This window comes from Macrobrachium nipponense, chromosome 1, assembly GCF_015104395.2.
Source record: "Macrobrachium nipponense isolate FS-2020 chromosome 1, ASM1510439v2, whole genome shotgun sequence".
Classification (NCBI taxonomy): domain Eukaryota; kingdom Metazoa; phylum Arthropoda; class Malacostraca; order Decapoda; family Palaemonidae; genus Macrobrachium; species Macrobrachium nipponense.
This window is the reverse complement of record NC_087200.1, coordinates 2,048,200-2,073,141: the sequence shown is the minus strand read 5'-3', so window position 1 is coordinate 2,073,141 and position 24,942 is coordinate 2,048,200. Positions and strand designations below refer to the sequence as shown.

The 24,942-nt window shown below is 47.6% G+C and overlaps 1 protein-coding gene across 1 annotated transcript in view; it reads right to left on the bottom strand.

Annotated features, from left to right (window-relative positions):
* Nucleotides 1-3,978, bottom strand: part of LOC135219096 (RCC1-like G exchanging factor-like protein) — a 173,908-nt gene extending 169,930 nt beyond the window's left edge. Inside the window, exon 1 of the mRNA XM_064255532.1 lies at nt 3,903-3,978. Within this exon, the coding sequence (XP_064111602.1) occupies nt 3,903-3,960 (58 nt within the window). The 5' untranslated portion in view covers nt 3,961-3,978. The remainder of the gene's footprint in view (nt 1-3,902) is intronic.
* Nucleotides 3,979-24,942: the final 20,964 nt, after the last annotated feature.

Sequence of the window (24,942 nt, the reverse complement as noted above, 5' to 3'; positions counted from 1 at the left end):
AGATAGTTAAATAAATAGACACATTTCAACAGTTACAATAGTGATACCAATCTACAAACAGAACTTAGAATTAATAACAACGGCAAAGAATAATAGCGATCGATAAAATCCTGCTTGAAGACGTCAAAAAAAAAAAGTGCAATCATAAACTTTATAAAACAACGAGAGCAGTTTTTCCCTCGAAGAAAAGAAACAATGAGATGTAGTGTGTTATGAAACGAAGGCATAACAAGTGCACGACGAAGACAATGCATTACTCGGCCGTGCTACCCTATCTACTATTATTTCTTACAGCTATCATTAGTATTTACGAGTGAGAGTTTTCACCATCCTGAGTGTAATTTAAACTTTTTCAAGTTTTTAAGACCTTTTTAATGTTTTATTTATTCATAAGAACAATTTCACATTAAAAAAATTTACAGTATAGTACACAGAAAGTATTGAAAATGGGTAGTATAAAAAAGTTTGACTGGGTAAATTGCTGTTTGCCTCGAGCCAAATGGAATTATTCCCATAAGGTATGTGTATCAAAACCTGGGATTTTCCAATTCTGCGAGGCAATGGATGGACCAAATTCTTGCATAATTTGGGACCGTATCGTACTCGGTTCGGCCGAATTGAGTCGAGTGAGTTGAGCAGATACCACTACATAATCATGAGTGGTAATCGTCAGCAAAGAACTATCACTTTTTCCCAATTAACTGTTCTCCTTCGAGGCCAAATCTCTACGAAGAAGGATTAAGAGGGATTCTGTGTCTGCTGTCCCATGTGTTCGGACCCTAAGGTCCAAGACACAAGGATGCACTTGACCACTCACTTAGAAGCTGTTGCATGCATTACCAAGCTTTGCATAACTCCAAACCATTGCATAACTCCAAATCAGAGTGAAGGGCAAACTCATCTGTACTGGTAAAGGCTCTGCTCGCTATCCAAGCACTCATGATAGTGAGCGCTCAGCGAGTGCTAGAATTCAAAAGAATTCCCATGCTAGGCGAGAAAACCCAACTTTTGCAAGACAATAAGCGGGCAAGCCTGGTCTCGCTCTGGTTCTTGGCAACATGATGAAGCCGAGCACTCAACGAGCGCCAGCGAAATCAAGGGATCCAGGCGCTCAGCAAGGCTCCCAAATCACCATGAGAACACCAGAAATTCCAAGGAATTCGAGCATTCAGCGAGATTCCCGGGCCTTGTGATAAAAATTATCGGGAATTCTTGTCTCGCCCGAGTGTTTGCAGATCGTAGAAGACCTAAACCGTTGAAGAGTGCTAAAAACTCCAAAGAATTTAAGCACTCAGAGACCTGTGAATTTCATAAAACAATCATTAGGGAGGGATCCCTCCTCGACTCCTGTAAAAATTGAGGAGGATCAGGCATAAAAACCAGTCCTATATGCTGGCATTTAAGACTGGATTGCGAGTACAATTAAACAGAATATGCGCTCGAGGCTCCCAAAATGCAAGAACTCATAGGGGACTGCAAATTGGAATCCATCCAAAGGACAGAAAAAGCCAGAGAGGACACAGTCTCTAGGTGTTCAAACTGTAAGATTTGAAACCCCAATGCCGAGACTGTGAGGAAGGTAGTCACCCACGCTGAATCCTACATAGAGCACTCTGCAGGATCCCTCCTATTCACCTCGCCCCTCCCAGTGTAGCCAAAGGAAGTAGAGGGATTAGGTGAGAAAGACTGGATGTTCTCACTTACCTTGCCAGCCAAACTAGCAGGAGAAGCGGTTGCGGGCAGCCATTGACCTGCGGTGATGGCCGCCATGTGAGTCTAGGGGAGCATTCTCGTCCCGGAGAAATGCTTTCCCAAGGAGGGTTATGAAACTCTCACACAAGAGAAACATTCGCCACCACCGAGACCAGTCGATCACACAAACGTGACCATGGTCTGGGTGGAGTTGAGCACACACCTCACTTGTGAGGGCCGGTACCGTCCTTCGACGCGTCCCAGTCCTCGTCGAGGAAACCTCTCAAGAGGACTGAATGGGGTACCCCCTACCGGTCTCACCACGTGCATGGTCCCGCATGACTGTCACATCAACCCTGGGTACCAAGCGATTACTGGCAAGGTGTGAGTCACCTGAGCAACTCACTCCTTTCTTCCACTCTATGCCCGAGTCGTGACGTGTCCCAGTTCTCGTTGAGGGCAAAACCTCTCAAGAGGACTGAGTGGAGGACCCCTATCGGTCTTACTACATGCATGGTCCCGCAGGACCGTCAAGTCAACCCTCCTGGGTACCGAGCGATCACCATGAGAGCAATTACGTACCGACAAGGCGTGAGTCACCTGAGCAACTCACTCCTTTCTTCCACTCTGTGCCCGAGTCGTGACGGTAAGCGGACTCAGTGTTACCGACCTTATATGCACACGAATCTGTAGATTTATGTGGACTTGGGTATCTCATGAACGAGCACCCAACAAGGAACTAATCTAAGGGGCAGAACCTCTACGACTAACAGCAGAAGTGCAAACCGAAGTTTGCGCTTCTATGGCTCTCAACACGCTAGGCCCTGGGGAAAGCGTGACAGTTCCTGTTCCCAAAAGAACAGGAAAGCTAGCAGAAGACCCAGCTGCCTCCTCAGTTCGAGGAGGCAGACCCTTAAAAGTCCCGTGAGGAGACCACCTTCTCCTTTGGGAGCCTTAGAAGTCGAAGGGGAGGAGATTGAAGAAAAATATGATGATTACAAAGAGGAAGATGACCAAACTTTACGAGCTCTCTTCCTTCTCGACTTCTTCCTCTCCAAATTCTGCAGACTTCTTATACAGGAAGAGGCACATTTACCAGCAGAAATACTAGAGTTAATAATCACAGGGCAGCCACGAAGGCGTTGTCTAGTGACGAAACTCCAGGATAACAGCGGCAAATTAAATATGATTTCCAGTAGGGGACAGTACACACACTAGAGGACCAGTATCACAGCATGCTATGAGTTATAGGTACAATTCCGAGGTCAGAATATAGCCAACACGATCTCCAACCATTACTTTACTGCTGTAATCAACTATCACCAATGTTAGCCTGTAAAAGAAAGGAAATATGATTTTAAAAAAATAAGTATACTCCTCTCACATCCAAGGCCACCGCCCTCCGAGATGAGATGAGATAACACCAACACCACACACACCCCCCTCTGTCTTCATCCAATAAGCTAGCAAAAGAACTAAAGAGAAGAGGAAATACCAGAAGAAAAACAAAGGACCAACCTCCAAAGTTCCCCTCAGTAATTTTCATAATTTTCAAAGCGTAAATTTCAAATGGAAACACTTTCGCCCTGATAGTTAAAAGGCGAAAATATTTAATAACAGTGTAGGTACCCCTGATGCCGACCATTAACATATAAGGGAGAAAGGTGGCTAGCAAGGATATCACAAAAATTGGGTTTGTATTTTAATCATTAAAGTCAATTAATTATTAACATCAATCACAAAATATATTCACTCAAAATACAAAAAGATCCCACCAGGAAATTGTGATTAACGGCTAGTCAGTAAGAGCTCACAATCATATGTCTTCCTTGGAAGATGGCCGAAAGCATAGTGGAAGTGTTTACATCCAGGCAGCGGGCCTATCTGCCTACCAGACGGTAGTTACTGCCTAACCACCTTGTTCAAGAATTTAATATCTGTATTCCAGCCTACACTGAAAAATAATTCCTAATGTAAAGGACTGAGGGTTTGTATATTGTGTAGGAACAATCAAATTTTGTATTTGGAACTTCCTATACATCCATTTTAGAATACTACTATCATGCCATATTTTCAATTTAATTGAATGAATTCCACGTAAGGTTTGACCATACATCTGGTGTCCAACCTGTATTTTCATTAATCTATAATAGCTAACCTTTCCCATCAACATGGAGGTTTGTATTCATGTCAAAATGTGCACACTTTACCTTGCAACACAGGTTGAAGAAAAGAGGTTGTAAATGCCCTTCTAACTGTGGTAATCATGTTGCCCTCAACATATCTGGAAAGATAAAAACTTATGCTAATGATAAAAATTCTAATAAACAAACTTAAGTAGTATAATATAAGATTCATTGAGTAATATGAAAAATTTTAAGTAAAAGTAGTTATCATTTTTACTGACATAAAAGCCTACTTCTTTACATGGGGATTTTGCTTGTGAATGCAAGCTGGACCAGCCATTTAAACTTGACTGACAAAGTACCACATTTCCTGGCATCCAAGACACTATCTTTTTTCCTAAAATCACAATTTTTAAAAGTAAATCGTACTTTTCCTAACTATACAAACCTGAGGTCTTTTACATTAGGAATTTCTTACGGTGAAGCTGGAACACAGCTGTTATGTGCAATGGTAGCTGGACTGGGTGGTTGTGTGGGGTGGCGGAGACTCGAAGGGGAGTAAGTATCTCTAATGAAGGAAATCTACAACCCAGGTCTTTGCTCCATGTCGCTACCATGTTGCCCAATGGCTCGACAGGCAACCCCCAACCAGTGGCAGCAACTGGAGGGGAACGCCAATCCTAGCGTTTCGCCTTCTTCCTATTACCCTTACCCCTCTTTCATGAAGGCAAGGAGGACTGAAAGGGGTGTGATGTCACTCCCTTCGAAGAGGAAGAAGAAGACGGGGTTGTTCCTCATGTTCCCTTAAAAGAGTTCGTCTTCTTCGGGGCAGAGGAGGTGCTAGCTACACTCGAGGTTTTAGCCTCAGTGGAATGTGAAGAGACAGGTCTTCACTACTGCTTAGTGGACAAGCCGGTCTTTGTCGTCATCCCTGCGCTTGTCCACCACAGCATCCACCTGTTCTCTGTTGAAGAGAGAGGTGGAACCCAGCAGCGGTCCATTGGATAAGCCAGTGCCAACTCAGGGTCAAGGGAAAGGACAGTAACACGCCTCTTGACCACCAGGTTTGCCTACAGGTTTGCCGTCTGGTGGGCCAGGTAAGAGATAACCCTACCACCAGACTGGCACAGTCTCCCAAAAGCCAAGTCTTCCCCTGGGACAATGGCCCTGGAGGAAGCAGCAACTCTAGACACTGTGAAGGACCACAGGTCTAGCTAGGAGACTGCTTGAAGAGCTGCCATTGCAGTAGCCTCCAGTGTCGCTGCTTCCTGCTGAGAGAGATACAGGCAGTCCCCGGGTTACGACGGGTTCGGGTTACGACGTTCCAAGATTAAGGCACTTCTCAATTATATTCATCAGACATTATTTCCAGGGTTACGACGCATGTTCCAGGGTTATGACGCCTACAACGCTGATCTGGCAGATGACATATGACACCAAAAATGCAAAAGAATCAATATTTGAAGGTTTTTTTGATGAAAAAGGCAATAAGAATGCTGTTTGCATAGTTTTCAATGCACCCAAGGCATTAAAAGTAAGGTTTTCTTAGGATTTTTTACAATGTTCCGGCTTACGACGATTTTCGGCTTATGACGCGTCTCAAGAACGGAACCCCCGTCACAACCCGGGGACTGCCTGTACTCTCTTACTTGTCAGGTGCTGCAGCGACAGATTGGGACCCAGGCGAACCAAGTCATGATGTACCTGCTTCGTCAGTAAAGGCCTCTCAGAAGGCGTGTACAAGTGCCTCTGGCGAGGTAGAGGAGTTGGGTAGCGGCTTGTCCGAACAACTGAACCTAAGAGAATTTTCTTGTCCAGAGACAAGGCCATTCCCCTGGTCCAATACACCTTTGCCCAAGCATGGCCACAGCAGCCCCATTGAGACCCTGGGTTCCCTCTTCAGTCCCAAAAAGGCTTCGAGATAAGAGGAGCATTCTCCAGTGGAGGAGGCTGCAGTGGCTTCCCCGAGATTGTTATGCTGATGTATCAGTGCTATGATCTCTGCAAAGGTCCTCTGGATCTTGGGGGGTGTTTAAGACTCTGGGCAAAGGGTCCCCGATCCCCTCAAGAGACTGGTCCCCCCAATCAACTCTCCCCTGAGGGAGAACCTCACTAGACCCCGTAGATCCTTCCTCAATGGCGTGGGCATATGTTTGGTGGGGCACTAAAACCCCTCCAGGAACATAGGCCTCTGATGCTGAATCCCGAGGAAGTAGAGGGAATAGAAGAGGATCGGAGGCTCTCATTCCTTCTAATGACACCACTGTCAAGATGGAATGAGCTGCATCCTGGTGTCAACCAGCAGTGATGATAAGGATGAGGGTCTAGGAGAGCGTGGTCGCCTCGGCAAGACTCTCTCCCGAGGATAATGCAGATACAGTGTCCACGCGACACCCCCACCCCCACCCCCCCCCCCCTGTATTCGCGTTCTCTGGATTCACGGATTTCTCTCTGAACCACATCTACCCATTATTTGCGGGGGATTCGCCTATTTGCGGCATTTCCGATGAAAATAATCACTAATTAGTGTATTTTTGTTATTTTCATGACTAAATACATTCTTATGATATAAAAATTATTTACTAATTTTCAAATATTAACCCTTTAACGCCGAAGGGTATAATAAAAATCGTCTCCCGTATGCCGGGGGGGGTCTAGGAGTAAGCACCGAAGCGGAAAAAATGTTTTTTTGAAAAAATCACAGCGCACTTAGTTTTCAAGATTAAGCGTTCATTTTTGGTCCTTTTTTTGTCATTGCCTGAAGTTTAGTATGCAACCATCAGAAATAAAAAAAAAATATAATTATCATATATAAATAATGCGATATATGATAGCGCCAAAAACAAAACAAAATTTCATATATAATTGTATTCAAATCGCGCTGTGAGGCAAAACGGTGAAAGCTAACGAGTTAATTTTTTTTTTCGTTGTATTGTACCTAAATTGCAATCATTTTGGTATATAACACACTGTAAAATGATCAAAGAAACACAGAGAAAATATTATCACAAAATTATGCAAGAATTCGTAACGTGCGGACGTAAAAAAATCTTTGGCAGCCTGGGAGGCATCAACAGGTCCTGCCGAAGGGACGCCAGATCGGTGGGGAGTCCCCGTAACCCTCCTTCGGCTTTCGACTTGCCCACTCCCTGTGGTCCTGGGAGTCCGACAGAGGTCCAGGCCTAGAGGCATTATAGGGCCAATCTGACGCCCCCTCCACAACACTAGGGGCACTACACTTCACAACATGATTGTTGGAGAGCGAGCACTTTAGATTCCAAATTACGGATGGAATCCACAATAACAGAAAAGGCATTACCTCTCGCAGACATAACCTAATGGCCCGTAGGCCATAACTACAGGGTTAGGCAAAACAAAAAAAAGTTCCTACAGGAAGGTTAGCAGGTTCACTACCCTGACTTCTGTTTACTGATGCAGTTTTTTAAGGAAGACCCCCTGACTTCAATCACGCTCTAATTTGCATACATACGAATCATACGTCTTCCCTTCGGAATCAGTCAAACTCTCACACTCCTTACATCGATCTCGTCTGATCATCTTATCGTGCATACGTACTAAGTGAGGATTTACCGATGCTTCGGTAGCCTCACCTTACTCTTGCAGACAACACAGTCTGAAACTAGCCGAACTAGATTCAGACATCTTATGCAAAGGTTAATAAAAAAGGGATTTTGGACGTAAGGAAAAATCTATTTCTGGGCGATTGGCTCGTGTCGCCAGCGAAATATCCTTTAATCTATTATTTCTAGGGTAAATGTACTAAACAACATACCAGAGAATAAATAAATAAAGAGAAAGGTCAGTATAACTGACTCGCTCACCCTCCAAGAGGGTGTCGGTATGAACACTATGGCGAGTGAGACCACTACCACGAGCCAAATGCCAAAAGAATTCTCCCACTACAAAATCCCCCAAGAGGAGAGCCGACCACAGAGTGGGCAGCACTTACTACTACTACTCCATCCCATGCTGCCGACTGCTGCGCTCTGGTGGCCATCCTGAAGTTAGCAGACAATCTTGGGCGATGGGATGGGTAGGGCGGGATTTCGCTGGCGACACGAGCCAATCGCCCAGAAATAGATTTTCCTTACGTCAAATCCCTTTTCTGGAACTCAGCTCGTGTCGCTGCGCGAAATCGTACCAGAGAAATAGCACAAGATTGTAAACAAAATCAACAAAATAAAAAGAGGTCTCAAATAAAAAGTAAATTAAAAGTAAAAGAATATAATTGCTAACAAGGATACATATACACAGTGATACCAAAATAGAAATATTGGTTAATTACACTTAATTCTAATAATATTCTTAACTTAAGGTAATTTACATATATACAGGGGTAATATGGCATATATGTACCAAAATGGTATCTATCGTGTCAAAGCTACGTATCAAAAATTCTAGAGCAATTAACATAATAAGTTGAACAAAACAAACTCAACAATAATAATATATAAAGGAATGGTATATGACTTAATATACAAAACCCGTAACCATTACAATAAGATGTATCCCCTAGCCATAAAAATAAGGGGATGACATCCACGAGATTAATATCCATCATCAACTGTGAGTGTCCTAGCAAAAAAATAAGGGACACCCATCACATCATTATAAAAGCAGCTAAGACACAAGGTGACCGTAAATGAACAAGGCAGGAATAGACGAACTGTTGGGTGAGGCAGGTAGAAAGGAGGACTGGATCTTCTACTAAAGATTAGTTAGAGTCAGGGGAAACTATGTTACCCGCTGCTACTGCTGAAAATTTCAGAGCTTCCAAGGACTTTAAGTAATGGCGTTTGAACACTGTCGGCGATTCCATCCAGTATACTTTTCAAATCATCGAAGTTCATATGTTGGAAATAGTTAATTGAGGTGGCTACTGCCCTGACATCATGTGCTTTTGGGAAAGAGTCAGGATTGGCTTGTTTAATGAAGTACAGGATTTGTTGCCTGATGCCTTAATAGATAAAGTACCTTTCCTCTCTTTTAAAGAGAGGACCCGATGAGGATGAGGAGGTCCTAGACAGAAAGGCTCGTAAGGTTGAAACTGGGCAAAGAGATACATCTTGTGGAAGGGGTAGAACCTTCCACGGTTCCCACCTCATCAAAGGATCTTCATTCTTAGCAATAAAGCTATGTTCCGGAGAAAGTAGCACTTCCCTGAGGGGAGGAACTGGATATGATCCGGATCTGGATGGAAAGCCGACAGTTCTGAAATCCTAGCTCCTGAGGCCAAGCTTAATAAAAATAGAGTTTTTCTTAAGAGCATTATAAACGAGCATGTGTCATTATTGGTTTCTGAAGCCAGCTTTAGAACATCGTTTAAGAACCATGATACTGACGTAGGCCTTACAGAAGGTCTAAGTCTAGCACATGCCTTGGGAATAGACGAGAAGTAGGAATCTGTCAAGTCTATGTTGAAACCAAATTGAAAAATCTTTTTCAAGGCTGACTTGTTTGTCGTAATCGTGCTAGCTGCTAAGCCTTTTTCAAATAAGGATCTGAAAAAGGATATAGCTGAATTGATGTCATGATTCTAATATCCGATTCTCTCAGGAAGGTTGCTAACTTTTTGACAGCAGCATCATACTGTCTCAAGGTTGAATCCCTTTTATTCGGATTCCAAAAAAGAGGATATTTTGCGGGTCAATATTCGCCATCCTTTTTTGCAGCAAACAAAACTATCATGAAATCCATAAAGTTAGGGTTTTGAGAATCCCTGAGGAAGCGAACACAGTCTTTCGTTTGTACTGACTGGGAGAGCCTGGGATTGGGAATCCGAAGAGGGCGAAGACCCAGTTCCAGAATTAGAGGGTACCAATTGCTCTTCGGCCAGTCTGGGGCTACTAGAGCCACTTGACCCTTGAATGTCCTGAGTTTGTTTAACACCTTCATGAGAAGATTCACTGGAGGAAAGACATAAATCTTCTCCCAGTTGTTCCAGTCTAGAGCCAGGGCGTCCGTGGCATAGGCCAGAGGGTCCAGGTTGGGGGCCACATAACATGGGAGTTTGTGGTTCGCTTGGGATGCGAAGAGATCCACCTGTAGACCTGGAATTCTCTGAAGAATCCATTGGAACGAACTGTTGTCCAGTGACCATTCCGACTCTAGAGGTACTGATCGGGATAGAGCATCTGCTATGACGTTCCTCACTAACACGGCTATATGAGTGGAGGAGAGATGCCAACTGAACTTGTCCGCCAGGGAGAAGATGGCTACCATGACATGATTTAGATGACGTGATTTGGAGCCTCCTCTGTTTTATACAATGTCTACCACTGCGCTGTCTAGGACTAGCTTTATGTGGGAGCACTTTGGCGGGCGTAACCTTTTTAGAGTCAGAACACTGCCATTGCTTCCAGTACTTTTATATGGAAACTGACGGAACTGAGGTGACACCCGTTCCTTGAACTTCCTTGAACTGGGACAATATCCTCCCCAACCGCTTTAAATGAAGCGTCTGTGTGGATGGTGATCCCTGGTGGAGGAAACTGAAGGGGCACTGATACCGACAAGTTCTTGACTTTCGCCCACGGCCGGAGTCGATTCTTTAGAATCAGAGGTACTGAGGATAATTTGTCCCTGGACCTGACATTTGCTCGTGAGCGCCAGATTCTGGTTAGGTCTTTCAGTTTGGCTTTCATTAGGATGTTCGTCACTGATGCAAACTGGAGTGGAACCCAGGATTCTTTCCTGAGTCTTCTTGACGCCAGTTTGTGACTCAGAAATTGCTTGACTGACTTTGCTATTTCTTTCCTTTTGGTTGATGGAATCGACAGAGTATGGGAGGATAGATTCCATTGAATGCCTAGCCACTGAAAGTTTGACTCTGGAGTGAGTCTTGACTTGGTCCTGTTTATCTTGAAGCCTAGATATTCCGGCCAGGAACTGAATCACTTTCAGTGTTGCTCTGTTGCATTCCTCGACTGTTGAAGCCCAGATCAACCAATCGTCGAGATACGCTACTACCATAATCCCTTGCGATCTTAGTTGTTGAACTACTACATTCCGCCAGCTTCGTAAACACCCTGGGTGCTACGTTGAGCCCGAAAGGAACTACCTTGAAGGAGAATGTCTGGTCTCCTATCTTGAAGCCCAGATACCGGACGGAAGTGTCCTTGCATAGGGATATGATAGTAAGCGTCGGTAAGATCGATAGAGGTGGTGACGGCCCCACGGGGAAGTAAGGTCCGCACCTGCGAGATCGTGAGCATCTTGAACTTGTCGCAGCGAATGGCTAAGTTTAAGCGGGACAAGTCTAAGATACCCTTCTTTTTGTGAGCCTTTCTTTGGCACGCTGAACAAGCGACCTTGAAATTTTAATCTTTGACTCTCGCTATAGCTCCTTTCTGAAGGAGGTCCTCCGCATACTCCGTCAATTCCTTGGAAGGAAGTTGGCGGAAAGGTCTGGAAGGGGGAGGGTTCTCTAACCAGCTCCAACCCAGGCCTTTTGACACAATGCTCTGAGCCCACTTGCTGAAGTTCCACCGGTGGCGAAAGTGAAACAGCCTCCCTCCTACCTGAAGTTCCTCATTGGTTCTGGTAGCCTCCTCGGCCTCCTCTGAAATGTTTTCCCCTATTGAAGGGACCTCCCGATCCTCTCCCACGAAAGGATCGCTTACCTCTGCCTCCCTTACCCGAGCGGTCATACTTCTGTGAAGCTTGACCCTCGAAGACCTGGTTGTAGGCCGGAGAGAGGGCGTAAGAGGTGGAGGGCTGAGGCTGAGGGGAGATAACATAAATAGGCTGCGCCTGAGCCTTTGAGGTGGAAGGTTGGGCTGTTTGCACTAAGGGAGCAGCCGGAACTTGCTGCGAAAAACGTGGCTGCTTTTTCTGGTAGGGCTGGAAACGTCTAGGTTTCCTTTGAGCCTTACCCTTACCGGCTTGATCCTGCCGTCTCCTGGCCGTAAGACACAACGGTTCTTTAAGGCTCATGGTCAGTCTCGTAGCCTCTGACTGCACCTCCTTTACCATCGCATCTGGGAAGAGGTCTGCTCCCCAGATGCTGGACATAAGCAACTTATTCGGCTCGTGTCGAATTGTCGCTTCTTGCAGGGACATGCTTCCTACAATTCGTCCTGGCAGTGGCGAACTCAAACATATCCGACTGTACCGTTTGAGTCAAAGATTTGGTTAGAAGCTTGAAGAGAGGCTCCGACCCATAAGCAATGGTAGCCACCTCGGTCATAGCCATGGAGATTAATAGACCTGCTAATCGTGACTTGGCCTCGAACTCTGCCTGGATAAGGCTATCTGGAAGCCTAGGTAGCTTCTCACCAAACTGCTCCATAGCACAGTCGGTTTGAGTTTGCCAGCTGAGAAGGTATTAGGTAAGTCTTCCCACATTCACCGGCTGAAGGAAGTAGAGGAGACGTAGGATCTGCCTCCTTCAGTTGAGGCATGGAATCCCCCTTCTGGGCTGCTGGAATAGTAGTTGTTGCGATCTTTGTCAAGAAGGGAAGCGGAGTACTCTCTTCCATCGTAAAGATCGTGAACGGACTTTTAAAAGGTTGGATTTTCGGTGTTGGAACAATCCATGTCCTCTAAAACACCTGAGCCATTCTCTCTGAGCCTGGTCACGTGAATAGAGGACTGTATCCTTTGGAAAACTTTATCATCCCGAGACATGGCACTGAGGCGGTGAGCCTGGCATAGCCGATGAACGGAGGCTGAAGGTCTTCCGGGTAAAACTCGAGTCCTCAATTCTCCGAGTTCCACATTCCGGGATAGAAATAAGTCCGTCCTGGAAGGGGGCAGTATGACGCTACTCTCCACGGGTTGTTCATTGAGAACGGAGGTAGTGAGTCATACGGCGGTAGCTGGGCTCCACCTGTGCTGAAAGGTGGAGGAGAGGCTAGAGGAGCTTGGCTCAGTCCGGCTATAATGGTGTCCTGAGAGGTAATCCTGTCGGACAGCCGAGAGAACATCTGTTCCATGCTACTTTTCAGAGTCCCAACCAAATCGCCCACTTGTTGTAACAGACCAGCATTGGAGTCCAAAGCTGGAGCTGCTGCGGAGGTGGAAGGGTAGCTCTGAACCGGCACCAAGGGTAGCGGAACTGACGCCTCCGCTGGAGTGTGAGATCTCTCCCTGGAGGATCTACTCCTCGAGGACTTAGAGCCGGACCCAGAAGCTTTAGATCTCTCTGCTCCGGGGTTTTTGGCCGGAGACTTACGAGAGGAAGATGACGCCGAAGCCGTCTTCTTAGACGACGACGACGTCTTCGTCAAGGATTTCACCGTTTGACCCTTGACCTTGGGTCTAACTGAAGCGTCAGGAGAAGTATACAGCTCATTACCTGTAAAGCCTTGGAAGGATGGAGAGGTTGCAGGGGTAGAAGAACCAGTTGCACCCAAGGGTAGCCCTTGGGTGTCCAACGTACTTACCTCGACCAACAGGTCGTCTACACCTACCAGGTTCTACATTGATATCCAACGTCGCGATTTTTTTTCTTCCGAGGAGATGTCCTGGCCTTGGTCCATCAACGAGGCAGCCAGCTGTTGCTGGATAAAAGCGATAGTCGGGGCCGCCTCTGCTGGGTCGACATAGCCTGTAGCCTTGCCTCCGGGGAAGATTAGCACCGCCAACCTCTTCTCAAGGATGTAAGGCATACCCTTGGCGGCGTTTTTCCCAAAACCGCCGACCCAGGCCCGCAGGGTTGCCAGTGCGGTATCCCTCACAGCCGGAGCCTGGAAGAGAGGGTATTGATTAGATTTTAAGAATAACTTAAAGCTAAAATCAATATAAAGCTTAACTTAAAAATTATATAGGGACTATAAGACCCCCTGAATTTTATTAGTTAGAGTGATTAATGTAGAGACTTAAGCTATAAACAAATGAGGACCAGTTACCGGAGTGGAATACTTACCCCGTCCTAAGAGCTGGCTCACCAGATCGTAACAGATGGTACACGTCTCGTGGTACCAGACCTGGATATCCCCGTGCGGAGTCGCGCATGGAGCATGGGACCGGCAAACTTCGTGGTCCACATGGGTCCTGAAGTGTGGCGGAGCGCATCCCGGATGCTCAGTTGGTGGTCTGTAAGTGAAAAGACCACATGAGTATCTTAAAGACTATCCACTTACAGGCTAAAGAGCCAGGAAGAACTCCGTTGCATGCGGAGCTCGGAAAAAATTTGTGCATAAACCCCTCCTATTGCTGAATAGGCTATGACCCCGGAGAGATCCGGTGAGACAGGTAAGGGAGGGGGGGGGGTTGGTTTAAGGAACTTAAGATAAACTTACTAGTTTAACATAAAAGATCTTAAACCTAAAAACTTAACGTACCGGACTACGTCCCGTGCGTGGCGGAGTGTGTAACTCAGCGAGACGGAGTGGTTAGAAGGGACCAACTGTATGTTCCGGTCCACCCTGCTGGGTGGACTAGTCTCTCTCTCCCCTGGATGCCAGGTCTCCGGTAGTAAAGGAGCCCTAGTAAGGAGGGAAAAGAGCGAGAGGACATACAGGGACTCGGGCTAGTAAAACAGAGACGGAAGGGGTAGCCAACGGAGGGGGGAAAGGCCAGTCCCCCCCACACGCTACCACCCGACCGGACGAGAAGCCGGGGAGGTCGAGTCCAGTCTGGGTCCGTCCCGTCCCTCTACTCCCTCCGCCTCCGGGGGAGGGAAGGAGAAGGCAGGCTCGGGTATACGGAGCGAGCATGGGTAGACCGACCCACCCCTCCCCGACTCTATAGAAGAGCGGGAGGGGGGGGTGACTGGACAGGCGGCTGGCTACCTCGTGATCACGTAGTGACCACGGGGCGGTAAAACCACAAATGACTAAGCCTAGAACATAACCAACTGATCAGAGAGATGCTATCGGGAAGCAACCGAACTGAAGAGTGGTAGCATATAGGCCCTACGGGCCATAACCCATAGGCTAAGGCAAGCCAGAACGCCTAAACTAACCAACCAAAACAATGATATAAATAAATCAAATGAATAATAATAAAAGAAAGAAAATAATAATAGCAGGAGGAAAAAAATCAGGGAGTGTACGACTAACCCGAAGGCAAGTCTACACTCAAAGCTAGCCGAGGCCCATAACAAGGGCCGTGGCTAGGGTCTGGATGGAGAAGGGGCCTAAGCCAAATAAGGTAAAAGACATGCATGCATGACAAACCGTGTAGACTGTACCCTAAACAAGCGGATAATAAAAATAGAGCGTACTTAAGTAAGGGGATGTTCTGGGTATGGGGGGTGACCAAGAACGAACCCACCACGAGGCAGGGACCATGCTGCCATGCTTCCGACCTAGAGTACGTATTTATACCTAAAAAACGGCAAATACGGGCTCAGGGCCGGAAAAAACCAAATAGCAATAAACACTGAGTACTTAACTTAGCTGCTGCGATGGCTGCACGCTCCATGGTAAATAAATCCAACGAAAAGGGCACAAAAAACACAGAGAGAAAAAGGGCACGTGTGAATCGTGTGCGCTAACTGAAAAGGATGGCCACCAGAGGCGCAGCAGTCGGCAGCATGGGATGGAGTAGTAGTAGTAAGTGCTGCCCACTCTGTGGGTCGGCTCTCCTCTTGGGGGATTTTGTAGTGGGAGAATTCTTTTGGCATTTGGCTCGTGGTAGTGGTCTCACTCGCCATAGTGTTCATACCGACACCCTCTTGGAGGGTGAGCGAGTCAGTTATACTGACCTTTCTCTTTATTTATTTATTCTCTGGTATGTGTTAGTACATTTACCCTAGAAATAATAGATTAAAGGATATTTCGCGCAGCGACACGAGCTGAGCCCAGAAAAACAATTACGATAGCGTATGCCTAGCCACACATCCCAGTCAATAAACCAAAAGACAAATAGGATACTTAAGCGGCAATGATAAGTTTACAAAATTCTAAGATGGAGGTACTGAAAACCGTTGTTGACAGTACCGGCGACAGAGAAAATCTGAATAGAAAATGGGAATGGTTCCTGATACCCGCCTCCCAGCGGCGGGGAATGGGTACTAACCCCCTGGCCGACCACAGCGTGTGTCGTAGGTTTTGAAATTCTGTCGGACTTCAGAGAATACAGCCATATATATATCTGACAGGTAAATTTCATGAACAAAATGGCGGTTTGTTTACGTTTCATGGCCCCGAACCAACACTTCGAAGATTGTTCAGTTGAAGTAGACTATGGCAATTGACGTTTTCATATGTTATTTTGCTTACTTTACAAGAGTTTACGGTAATATTTTTCCGGTCGACTGTAACTAATCTGTTATTTACCTTTGAATTCTGTAGTTGGTACATCATACCCCTTATACTGTCATGTAGTCTTCAGAGGTAAATTATGGTTTAATTACAGTCGACCGAATAAAAAAATATTTCTATAAATTCTTGTTCAGCAGGTAAAATAACATAGGAAAACGTCAACTGCCATAGTCTACTGTACCGCGGAATGAGGGCTTAGAATTACCGCCTATTATCCCTACTCGTCTGTATCTGACCTAATTTTTTATCATCTTGAGAACTTACACATCGAGGGAAGGGGAATCTACTGCCAACACTGCCTGCTCCGCGCCGGGGGGGCCGGCAGAACCTACCCACTCAAAGGCTTACGGTTCTCCATTACCCCCAGCACCCGTTAGGGCTGGTTCTGGAACAGGCACGGGGGCTGAAAAAGAACGATTAGAATCAACTATACTACTAGTACCACTATCTCTATTTTGGTTAAATTATTCATCAGGCTAGAAATATGCTTAACATACTAGATGATGACCTGTCCACTAATTTCTTGAATAACTAGCTAAAGTTTCCTTGTCTCCTGACCAAGACAAACATCTCTGACTGGTATTGCACTGAACCTTCCTACACGAAATAACGAAAAGAACGTCGATCATGTGTGAGGGTACTCATCCTACGCTTGAAGGGCGTGCAGAGCCGATGAGCACCAACATATCCAGCAGTAGAAGGCTTGATCGTCGAACTGTAGATGAAGCAGAAGCAGAGGCGTTTGCAGACGGCGATGACGTTTATTTTCTAACTTATCCATAGCGAGTACAAAGTAGCTATCCAAAGTAAAATGGGAGAAATAAAAAACCTTAATAACAGTCCAAGGTCGTAATCTGTATCCAAAATACAAAAACTCTTTGAGTGGGGTCGAGCTAAATGACCAAAAGTTCACTTGATGTGAGACTGATCCGCACAGCTTGGCGAACAAGAAACAATTGAGGTGACAGGCCTCTGGTGGCCGGTATTTGCGGCAGCATTGCCAACGGTAACACAAGTAACTCATTTGACTAGATTTTACCTGCAGCGTTGGTAACACTGAGTTAATATTACACTTAGTGGGTAAATATGTGGGGATATAGTTCAGGCTGGTCAGTGACCAGGGCTAATTCAGGTGTTCAGGGAGTGTATTGCAATATGTTGTTTCATTGTGCTGATTACAACTGCAATCTTGAGTAAGATCAATAAACGTTACATATATACGCTAACACTGTTCAAATGAGTGCTGGGAAGACTGGGAAAGATGGTGGATTGTCCGTGGTTAGTCCAGCCAGCCTTACGATAGCCGCCATATTGGATTTCAAAACTGCCTTGAAAACATATTTTACGAAGAGCGTCACATGCTTATTTTAGTTCGTATGGGGCTTTCATAAATCACATTATGTTGACGAAACTTCAATCTTCTGAATGGTATGCTTAAAGTTGTAATTGTATTCTTCTTTCACCAATTAAATATCAAGTGAATAAGACCCGGCCAGCATGATGACGATGGATCGTACGTGATTGTTTACCCTATTCTGTAGAATTACCCTGCAAGAAACGTAACCGCGAATACGACATCTACCAGGGATTGGGGCATCCAATGTACAGTGGTACCTCGAGATACGAAATTAATCCGTTCTGAGGCGGCCTTCGTATTATGAGTTTTTCGTATCTTGGAACACATTTACATGTAAAATGGCTAATCCGTCCAAGCTCTCCAAAAAACACCCCCCAGTAAATTATATTTCCAGCCTAAAATGACAATTTGTCCAAAATTGCATTTTCCTAACTATACAACCTGAGGTCCTTTTACAATAAGAAAGGTACTAGCGGCAGCTGGATAGGTCGTAAGCTTTCGAACAAGGGGTTCGGTAGTTAACTGCTTGTCCGACAGTCGCGCTTCGCGCGCGACTGGGAGGTAAACAAATCACTTTTGCTTTTGGCCCAAGCAAAAACTGCAGAGTGAGGGGTGGCATGAGGTGGGACTATGTGTAAAAGGACCTCAGGTTTGTATAGTTAGGAAAAATGCAATTTTGGACAAATTGTCATTTGTTCCGACACGGCATACAAACCTTCGGTCCTTTTACAATAGGAAGACTCACTTCTTGGTGGGAGGAATCTGAGTCTTTTGTGAACAGACTGGTGTTCGCCCAACCTTGGAATGCCTCCCTGGTCGTAAGAGCGAGGGAGGGATCCAAGCCTCTGTCCGATTGATCGGGGTGTGCACCGCAGGGAATTCAAACTGGTCAGAGATCTGGACCCAAAGTACTAAGAGAGAGGCAAGCGTATCTCTTCGTACCAGCAAACAAGAACAAGTTCCTATTTGCAAGAGGCAACATAAAGTTATGGTTTGTCTCTTGTTGGCATCCACTTCCCCCCCCTTGTAGGAGGAAGTTGGGTGGGATATTCGCTCCCATCCCTAGTGAAAGGGATAGGATGGGGCTCTGTCGAGTAGCTCACCGGCATCTCGTCCTTATCCAGCAAGGTGATGACCGTTATCCCTCTACCCACAGGGGGTAGAGGGGGAGAAAAAGATAGGAAGAGAAGCCAGTCACTCTCTCATTCACTTATCTATTCTTACAGTCCACCAGGACTCGATGCTGTTCAGCCTGCTAGGGTCTGGGTTAGCTACACAACGTGTTGAGCAGCCACCACGGGTCCCAAGGAAAACGATCCAAGGACCTGTGGGCAACTATCCAAAAGGTAGAAGGAGGTGCCAGTGGTCTGGTTGTACCAGACCCCTGCCTTCAGTACCTGCGCCACGGAGAAGTTCTTGTGTAACTCGAGGGAGTGTACTTCTAGGTCATCTTGGTGCTGACGAAAGAGTCTTCAACACTCAGCCTGGGATGTCGAGTTTCTTCAGAAAGCGCGGTCGCGCTTTCACAGGACAAAGCAGCATCCTTCGCATCGAAGGCGGTGAAGTCCATTAGGGAGGGGATTGTGAAGGACTCTAAACCGATCGTCAGGAACCGAAGGGAACTGAGTCTTCGCTACGAAGTCGGTACGAAATCGAGCGTCACGAATCCCCATCCCCTGGATGCTTGACTTCGCAGGAAAAGTCATGCAATTACCTCAGAGGAAAAGAAGGGAAGGTACGTATGACCTACCGTTCCCTCTTCTCGACTTCGGTGATGTCCTGTACCCATACTGGTCTATCCGTTCTGCAGCGAAGTGTCTCACATTCTCCTATCCCCATGCAGTGAAGTTCTTCTCGGTAGTGGATGAGGACACCGACACTCAATGGTGGGTGTCGATGGTATGGGTACTGTGACAAGCCGTTAGGACGAAGAAAGACTGTTATGGAACAACCGAACTAAGTCCACAAGCGAAGTTCGTAACTGACTTGGGCGCTCTGACAGCTGCCGACTGACTTCGTTCGGTAGGAGGCAAGTTGTCCAAGCGCCCGTGCAAGTCACGTGACCTTCGCCTTAAAAGGGTTTATTTGCCAAGAGACTAAACAAATAATTTGTTCGTCACCGATGCCAGAAGGCGAGGTGATGATTCTCTTAGGCATGTGCCCAACAGGCGAAAGTCAATTGCCTTCTAGAGACCGAGGTCCCTGATGGCAAGATATCTCATAGTATAGTGATTCTCAGCTAAGGAGAAACAACACTATGTGTCGTTGAAGACGAAGGTGTACAGAAAAAGCAACCTACGTCTTCACAGCTGAACCGAGAGAAGGATTCTCAAGATTCTGAACCTGTGCTACAAAGACTGAGAACGCTAAACGCTATCATTGCTGTCTGGTGAGGATCGTAGTTGCAATAAAAGCGGAGCGCTTTTCAGTAATGAAGAGACAGGGAAATACTGCTGAAGAACTGCTTCTCAATGGGCTGAATATTTGGAAGTAGAGCTGTCAGGTCGGAGAGTAGGCGATGTCTTCTGACACATCTGTTAATTCGGGGCGAGCAATGAATAATTGCACACCTACGAATACGAGATATTTTGAAGACAAACTCAGATGTCTGCAAAAATCATTCACATTATCGCGGTGCGATGCAGCGGGAGACTAGTACAGACTTCTGTTTACCGTGCGGTAAACAGAAAAGATGAAAGAGTCCAAGAGATATCTCTGTTGAAAATTATCGCAATGTCGAAGGCGATGAAATCGAGCGTCACAGCAGTAGATGGTCCTTCATTATTGCGAGAATCCCCGTTAATCAGAGACCTAAGTCCATGATTGTTGGGCAGAGATACGGTTCGGTAGTCAATCAAACCAGGGGAGAGAGAGACGTAACCGACCGCGCATCTCCGAGACCTAGCTGATACTGAGCTGCTATCAGGCAGTTCAATACGCAGTAGCTCTCGGTGACTCGTCATCCTGAGTGCCAGGTAATCCATTATTCCACGAAGGAATGCGTTCGGCTAGAACCATCGAGCATAAAGAATACGCTCGAGCAATTATATTTAAACGAAACGGATTTCGGTAAATACAAAAGCTGATTTGGTGTTGTCATGACAATACCAAGTATCTAAAATCGAAACTGATAACTGCTGGGAGGTTGCAGGCAACCCCGAGTTGCAGTTCAATTAAGATACAATTCGTCTCGGTCACAAACCGTAGAGTTAACTACGGTATGCGCCTACCCCCCGGACAATTCAACTGTTAAAAGAATCATGTCGCGAGGGTAATATACGTAGTATATTTTGTAGGTTCTGTACCACGACTCCATCCTAAATTCTTTCCTCTCGAGGAATGAGAATAAGGATTGGAGATCGACCGCCTTCGTTCTCTAGTCAAGAGAGTGAAGGAGAAGTCTTTCCCAAAGGGAAGCTTCAATGGTGAACAGAATACCGAAGACGATAGTTCAAGCCAAACTGGAAGTTCCCGTCCGTTCTTCTCTATTCAGGTTAATCGCCTACTGTGAGATACTCTTCTTTCAGCAGCAGTCTTCTTCCAAATGCTAGAAATTACAGGAATTCGAGCATAAGCGAGGTTCCCGATTATCGTGTAACAATTATCGGGGATTCTCGCTCACTTTGGACCGTGGGTCTCGCCTAAGTGTTTGGAGATCGTAAAAAACTCGAACACTCTGAGTGCGCTAGAAATTCCGTAGAATTCTAAGCACTCTGCGAAAACCCCCACCGAATTCGTCAAACAATATCGGCTGGTGGTCCTCTCGATTCCCAGTAGAAATCGAGAAAGGGGCAGGATCCCTCCTCAACGACCGCCGGGGCTTACGTCAGGTAGGACCCGAAGGGGGGGGGGGGGTCCCCCGGTAGCACAGCCCCACAACGTGGGATCTTACAAGAGAAATCTCTGTAGGATCCCTCCCCTTTCCCTCGTAGCCGTAAGGAGAGAGGGAATGGGGGAGGAATTGGATACTGGCTCGCCATTCCCAGCGGAACTAGCAGTTGGAGAAGAAAAGGAGCAGCCATCGCCTTACGGCGATGGCCTCTCAGAGTCTGGGAAAACGTATCGTCAGGAGAAAACGTTTTCCCCGAGGAGGGTTACGAACTCATACTGTAGGTAAGGGTCTGCCGCCACTGTGAACGTCGTCTGGGTGGGGCTGATCGACACCTGACAGGAGGAGAGCCAGGCCGATACCGTCCTCCGACTCATTCCAGTCCTCGTCGAGGTCGAAACCTCTCAGGAGGACCGAAGGGGTATTCAAATACGGTGTCCGAAGACACATAGAAACGCCTCTGTCGCTAGTAGAGGAGGTGAAGTAGTGCTTGTTCGACCGGCCAGAACTGAGAGAGCCTTCTTGTCCGGAGACGAGAGACTACCTGGTTCAACACAGTCGGCAAGCTCCGATCGCGGCAGACCCACCGTCGATTTGGGTTCCCTCTCGGGCCCCAAAACGACTCCAGCCGAGACGTGGCTCTGCTGGTGGGAGCGGCGATCCTTCCCGAGGTCGTTGTGCTGACGAATCAGCGCCATAACCTCGGCAAAGTTCCTGCTGGATCTCGGAAGTCACAGCATCTTGCAGAGTAGAAACCGTTAAGTCCTTCGAACGAGAGCATATTCCGAGAACCTTCCTCCTAAGAATGGGGAACAGCGACAGCCCTCTCGGTCTTCTCCATCCACTTGCGCATACGTCCTGGCCGGTCCAAGAAACCGCCTGCCTGGCACGTAGGGCGTCGTGGTGGGATCAGAGGGGCGCCACCCCCTCACGATCACTCCTCAATACCTCGCTCTCCCGGTGTAACCCGAGGAGGTTGAAGGTACGGGAGAGGCAGACCTGACGCTCCCTCCTCGCTCGCTGGCAGAACCAGCAGGCTTGGAGGAGGGCTGCAGGCGATCGCAACGCCAGCGGTGGCGATCGGCCTGTTCAGGCCTGGTCGAACCGTCTCACTGTGGAGAACAGCTGGACTGAGCACAGCGGCCCCGATCTCGAGTGTCAGAAGAGCTGGTGCTGGTTGCCGTACCCAATCGCTCTCTGTGAGAGCGACGGTCAGGCGACCTGCAGGCTCCACTGTCACAGTGAGACCGGTGCTTGTCCTCACGGCACGTCACGTCGCTGGTTCCAGCCGTGGCTGGCACCGGCGAACGGGGGGACCTCTTCCCAGCCTCAGCCCGTGCCCGCCGGGTTGGTTGGGGACCAGTCACGTCCCCGGGTAGCCAGCTGGTCGCCGCGAGAGCGAGAGCTGGTCTGGTGAGAGTCGCCAGTGAGCGGCTGTCACCAGTCTTCCGCCCCGTGCCGTGAATCTGACGCTGAGCGGGCTCAGAGGTCTGGTTCCAGGCTGCACGGTCGCTGGTAGGCGACCGTACACTCGGTACCTCCCGCGAACGAGAGGCCGAGACGGACCCTGATGCAGTGGCAGAACCACTGACACCAGGCGAGGAAGTACCGGTGTTAGCCGGTACCCCTCTGGTCCCCGTAGTCTTCTTCCTTGCGGAAGAAGAGACGGGCCCCGCTCCGAAGAGCAGGAGGACCAGCGGAAGGAACCCTCCCGTCCCACCGAGGTGAGACGGTCCCGAGAAGCTCCCGAGGGAGACTTCTTAGGAGGGAGGAGGCAACCTTCTTCTTCCTCGGCTGTGAAGCCTTAGAAGTCGAAGGGGAAGAGGCGGCAGCCGACGACGATGAAGAAGATGAAGACGCGACGACGACACCATTCCTCCTCTTCTTCGTCAGCTTCCTCAGGACAGACGTTAAAATCTGCTATCCAGGGCGGAGCCGGGGCATGCTGTAGCCGAAGCACCACAGGGCCCGGGACGCACCTGTACAGACAGACCAAAGTCTGGGGTAGTACCACCACGAAAAGGGACGACGTCAGCAGGTATGGGCACTCAGGAACAGCAGGCACAGCCAGCACAGCATCGGTAGTAGGGACAGCCAGCGCAGCAACGGCAGGGACAGCCAGCGCAGCCAATGGCAGGGGACAGCCAGAGCAGCAAACTGCATGGACAGTCAGCCAAGAATCGGCAGGTACGGCAGGGCAGCACGGAAAACACAGGAAGTGGAGCAGCAGCCAGCAACATCCTGGTACGGCGGGCAGGTCCAGGGGCGAGCTCTAGGGCAGCGGAAGTGTGGTCTGGCAGCGCGGCAACCACGAGCGGCGGCGGCACGCCCCCCTCTCGGTACGGCGAACGGCACTTCACAGCGGCTGTAGGCAAGACTGTTACCACGTGAGGCGAGTACACCAGGTGAGGAGGGACGTCGTCACCTGGAGCGTGGTCACCACTCCATGGGTGACCGCAGTAGGCCCAGACATAGAACCGCAGCCCCTGGGACACTAGCACGCCCTGCAAATGGAAGGACGCCCATACCTCACCAAGGTCCACCCTCGTGGCAGTAGCACCTGCGGAAATAACAGTAGTAGTGATTAGTGGGGGGAAAGTCCCCTCGCGCGCGGGGGGGTGAGCCCCACACCGAACGAGTGGAAGACCCCGAATACAATTGTATATCGGGCACCGAGCGCCCTCCCCGCGCTCGACGGATCGGGCGAGGAGAAGAACCCAGATAACCCCCCCCCCCCCCCCCCCCCCGAAGGGAAGGGCCATCTGTGGGAGCTGAGCGGGGGGGGGGGGGGGGGGGGGGGATTCTCGTTCCCACCCCCGCACAGCACCCAGTACCCAACAATAATAATAAGAGCCGAGAGCAATCGTGCCCTCGGCCCGAATGCAAGGGCATAAGGATCAATTCCCTGACTGAGCGGAACTTGAACCCAAATAAATATTGATGCAATCAATAATAAAAGGAATAAAATGAAAAAGATTCTTGCATTACGATTCACTTTACAATGAATAAGGGCTTGGATCGAGCATTTGCGCCCTCGGTAACCCGACCGCAGCGGCTAAGGGATAAAAGGATTCCATTCCCGATTATGAACGGAAACCTTGATCCATAATGAATTGACCTTGCAATCAAAAAATATATATGAAAAATGAAAAAGAATACTGCGCTTGCGATTTCTACTTCATACAAAATAAAAAGGGAAGGATCAATTCCCGGGAAATAGCGGAAACATTGATCCAAGTAAATAATGCAATCTCAATAAAAATATGAAAATGAAAAAGAACTGCACTTGCGATTTCACTTCATTCAAATAAAAAAAAGGGGAAAGGATCAATTTTCCGGGTAAGAGCGGGGAAACTGATCCAAAATGAGTATTGCTACAATAAAAATAAATATATGAAAATGAAAAAGAATACTGTACTTGCGATTCCACTTCCATACAGAATAAGTTTTCGTGCCGAGCGCATTCGCTCGGCAACGAGCATACAGGTCAAAAAAATATAAATGAAAAAGGGCACTTACTTACGATTTTTCATCTACACATTTCCAACCAAAATATAAGCTCGGAGCGAGCGCTCTCCCGGCCCTCGGCACCGAGCATCACAATACGAGGGAATCATTTCTGGGAAAAAATGGAAATTCCCGCACTTACGCCCTTCAGTCCCGGCACTCGGGTAATCGGAGGGCGTGGAGAAACCAAGATCCTTT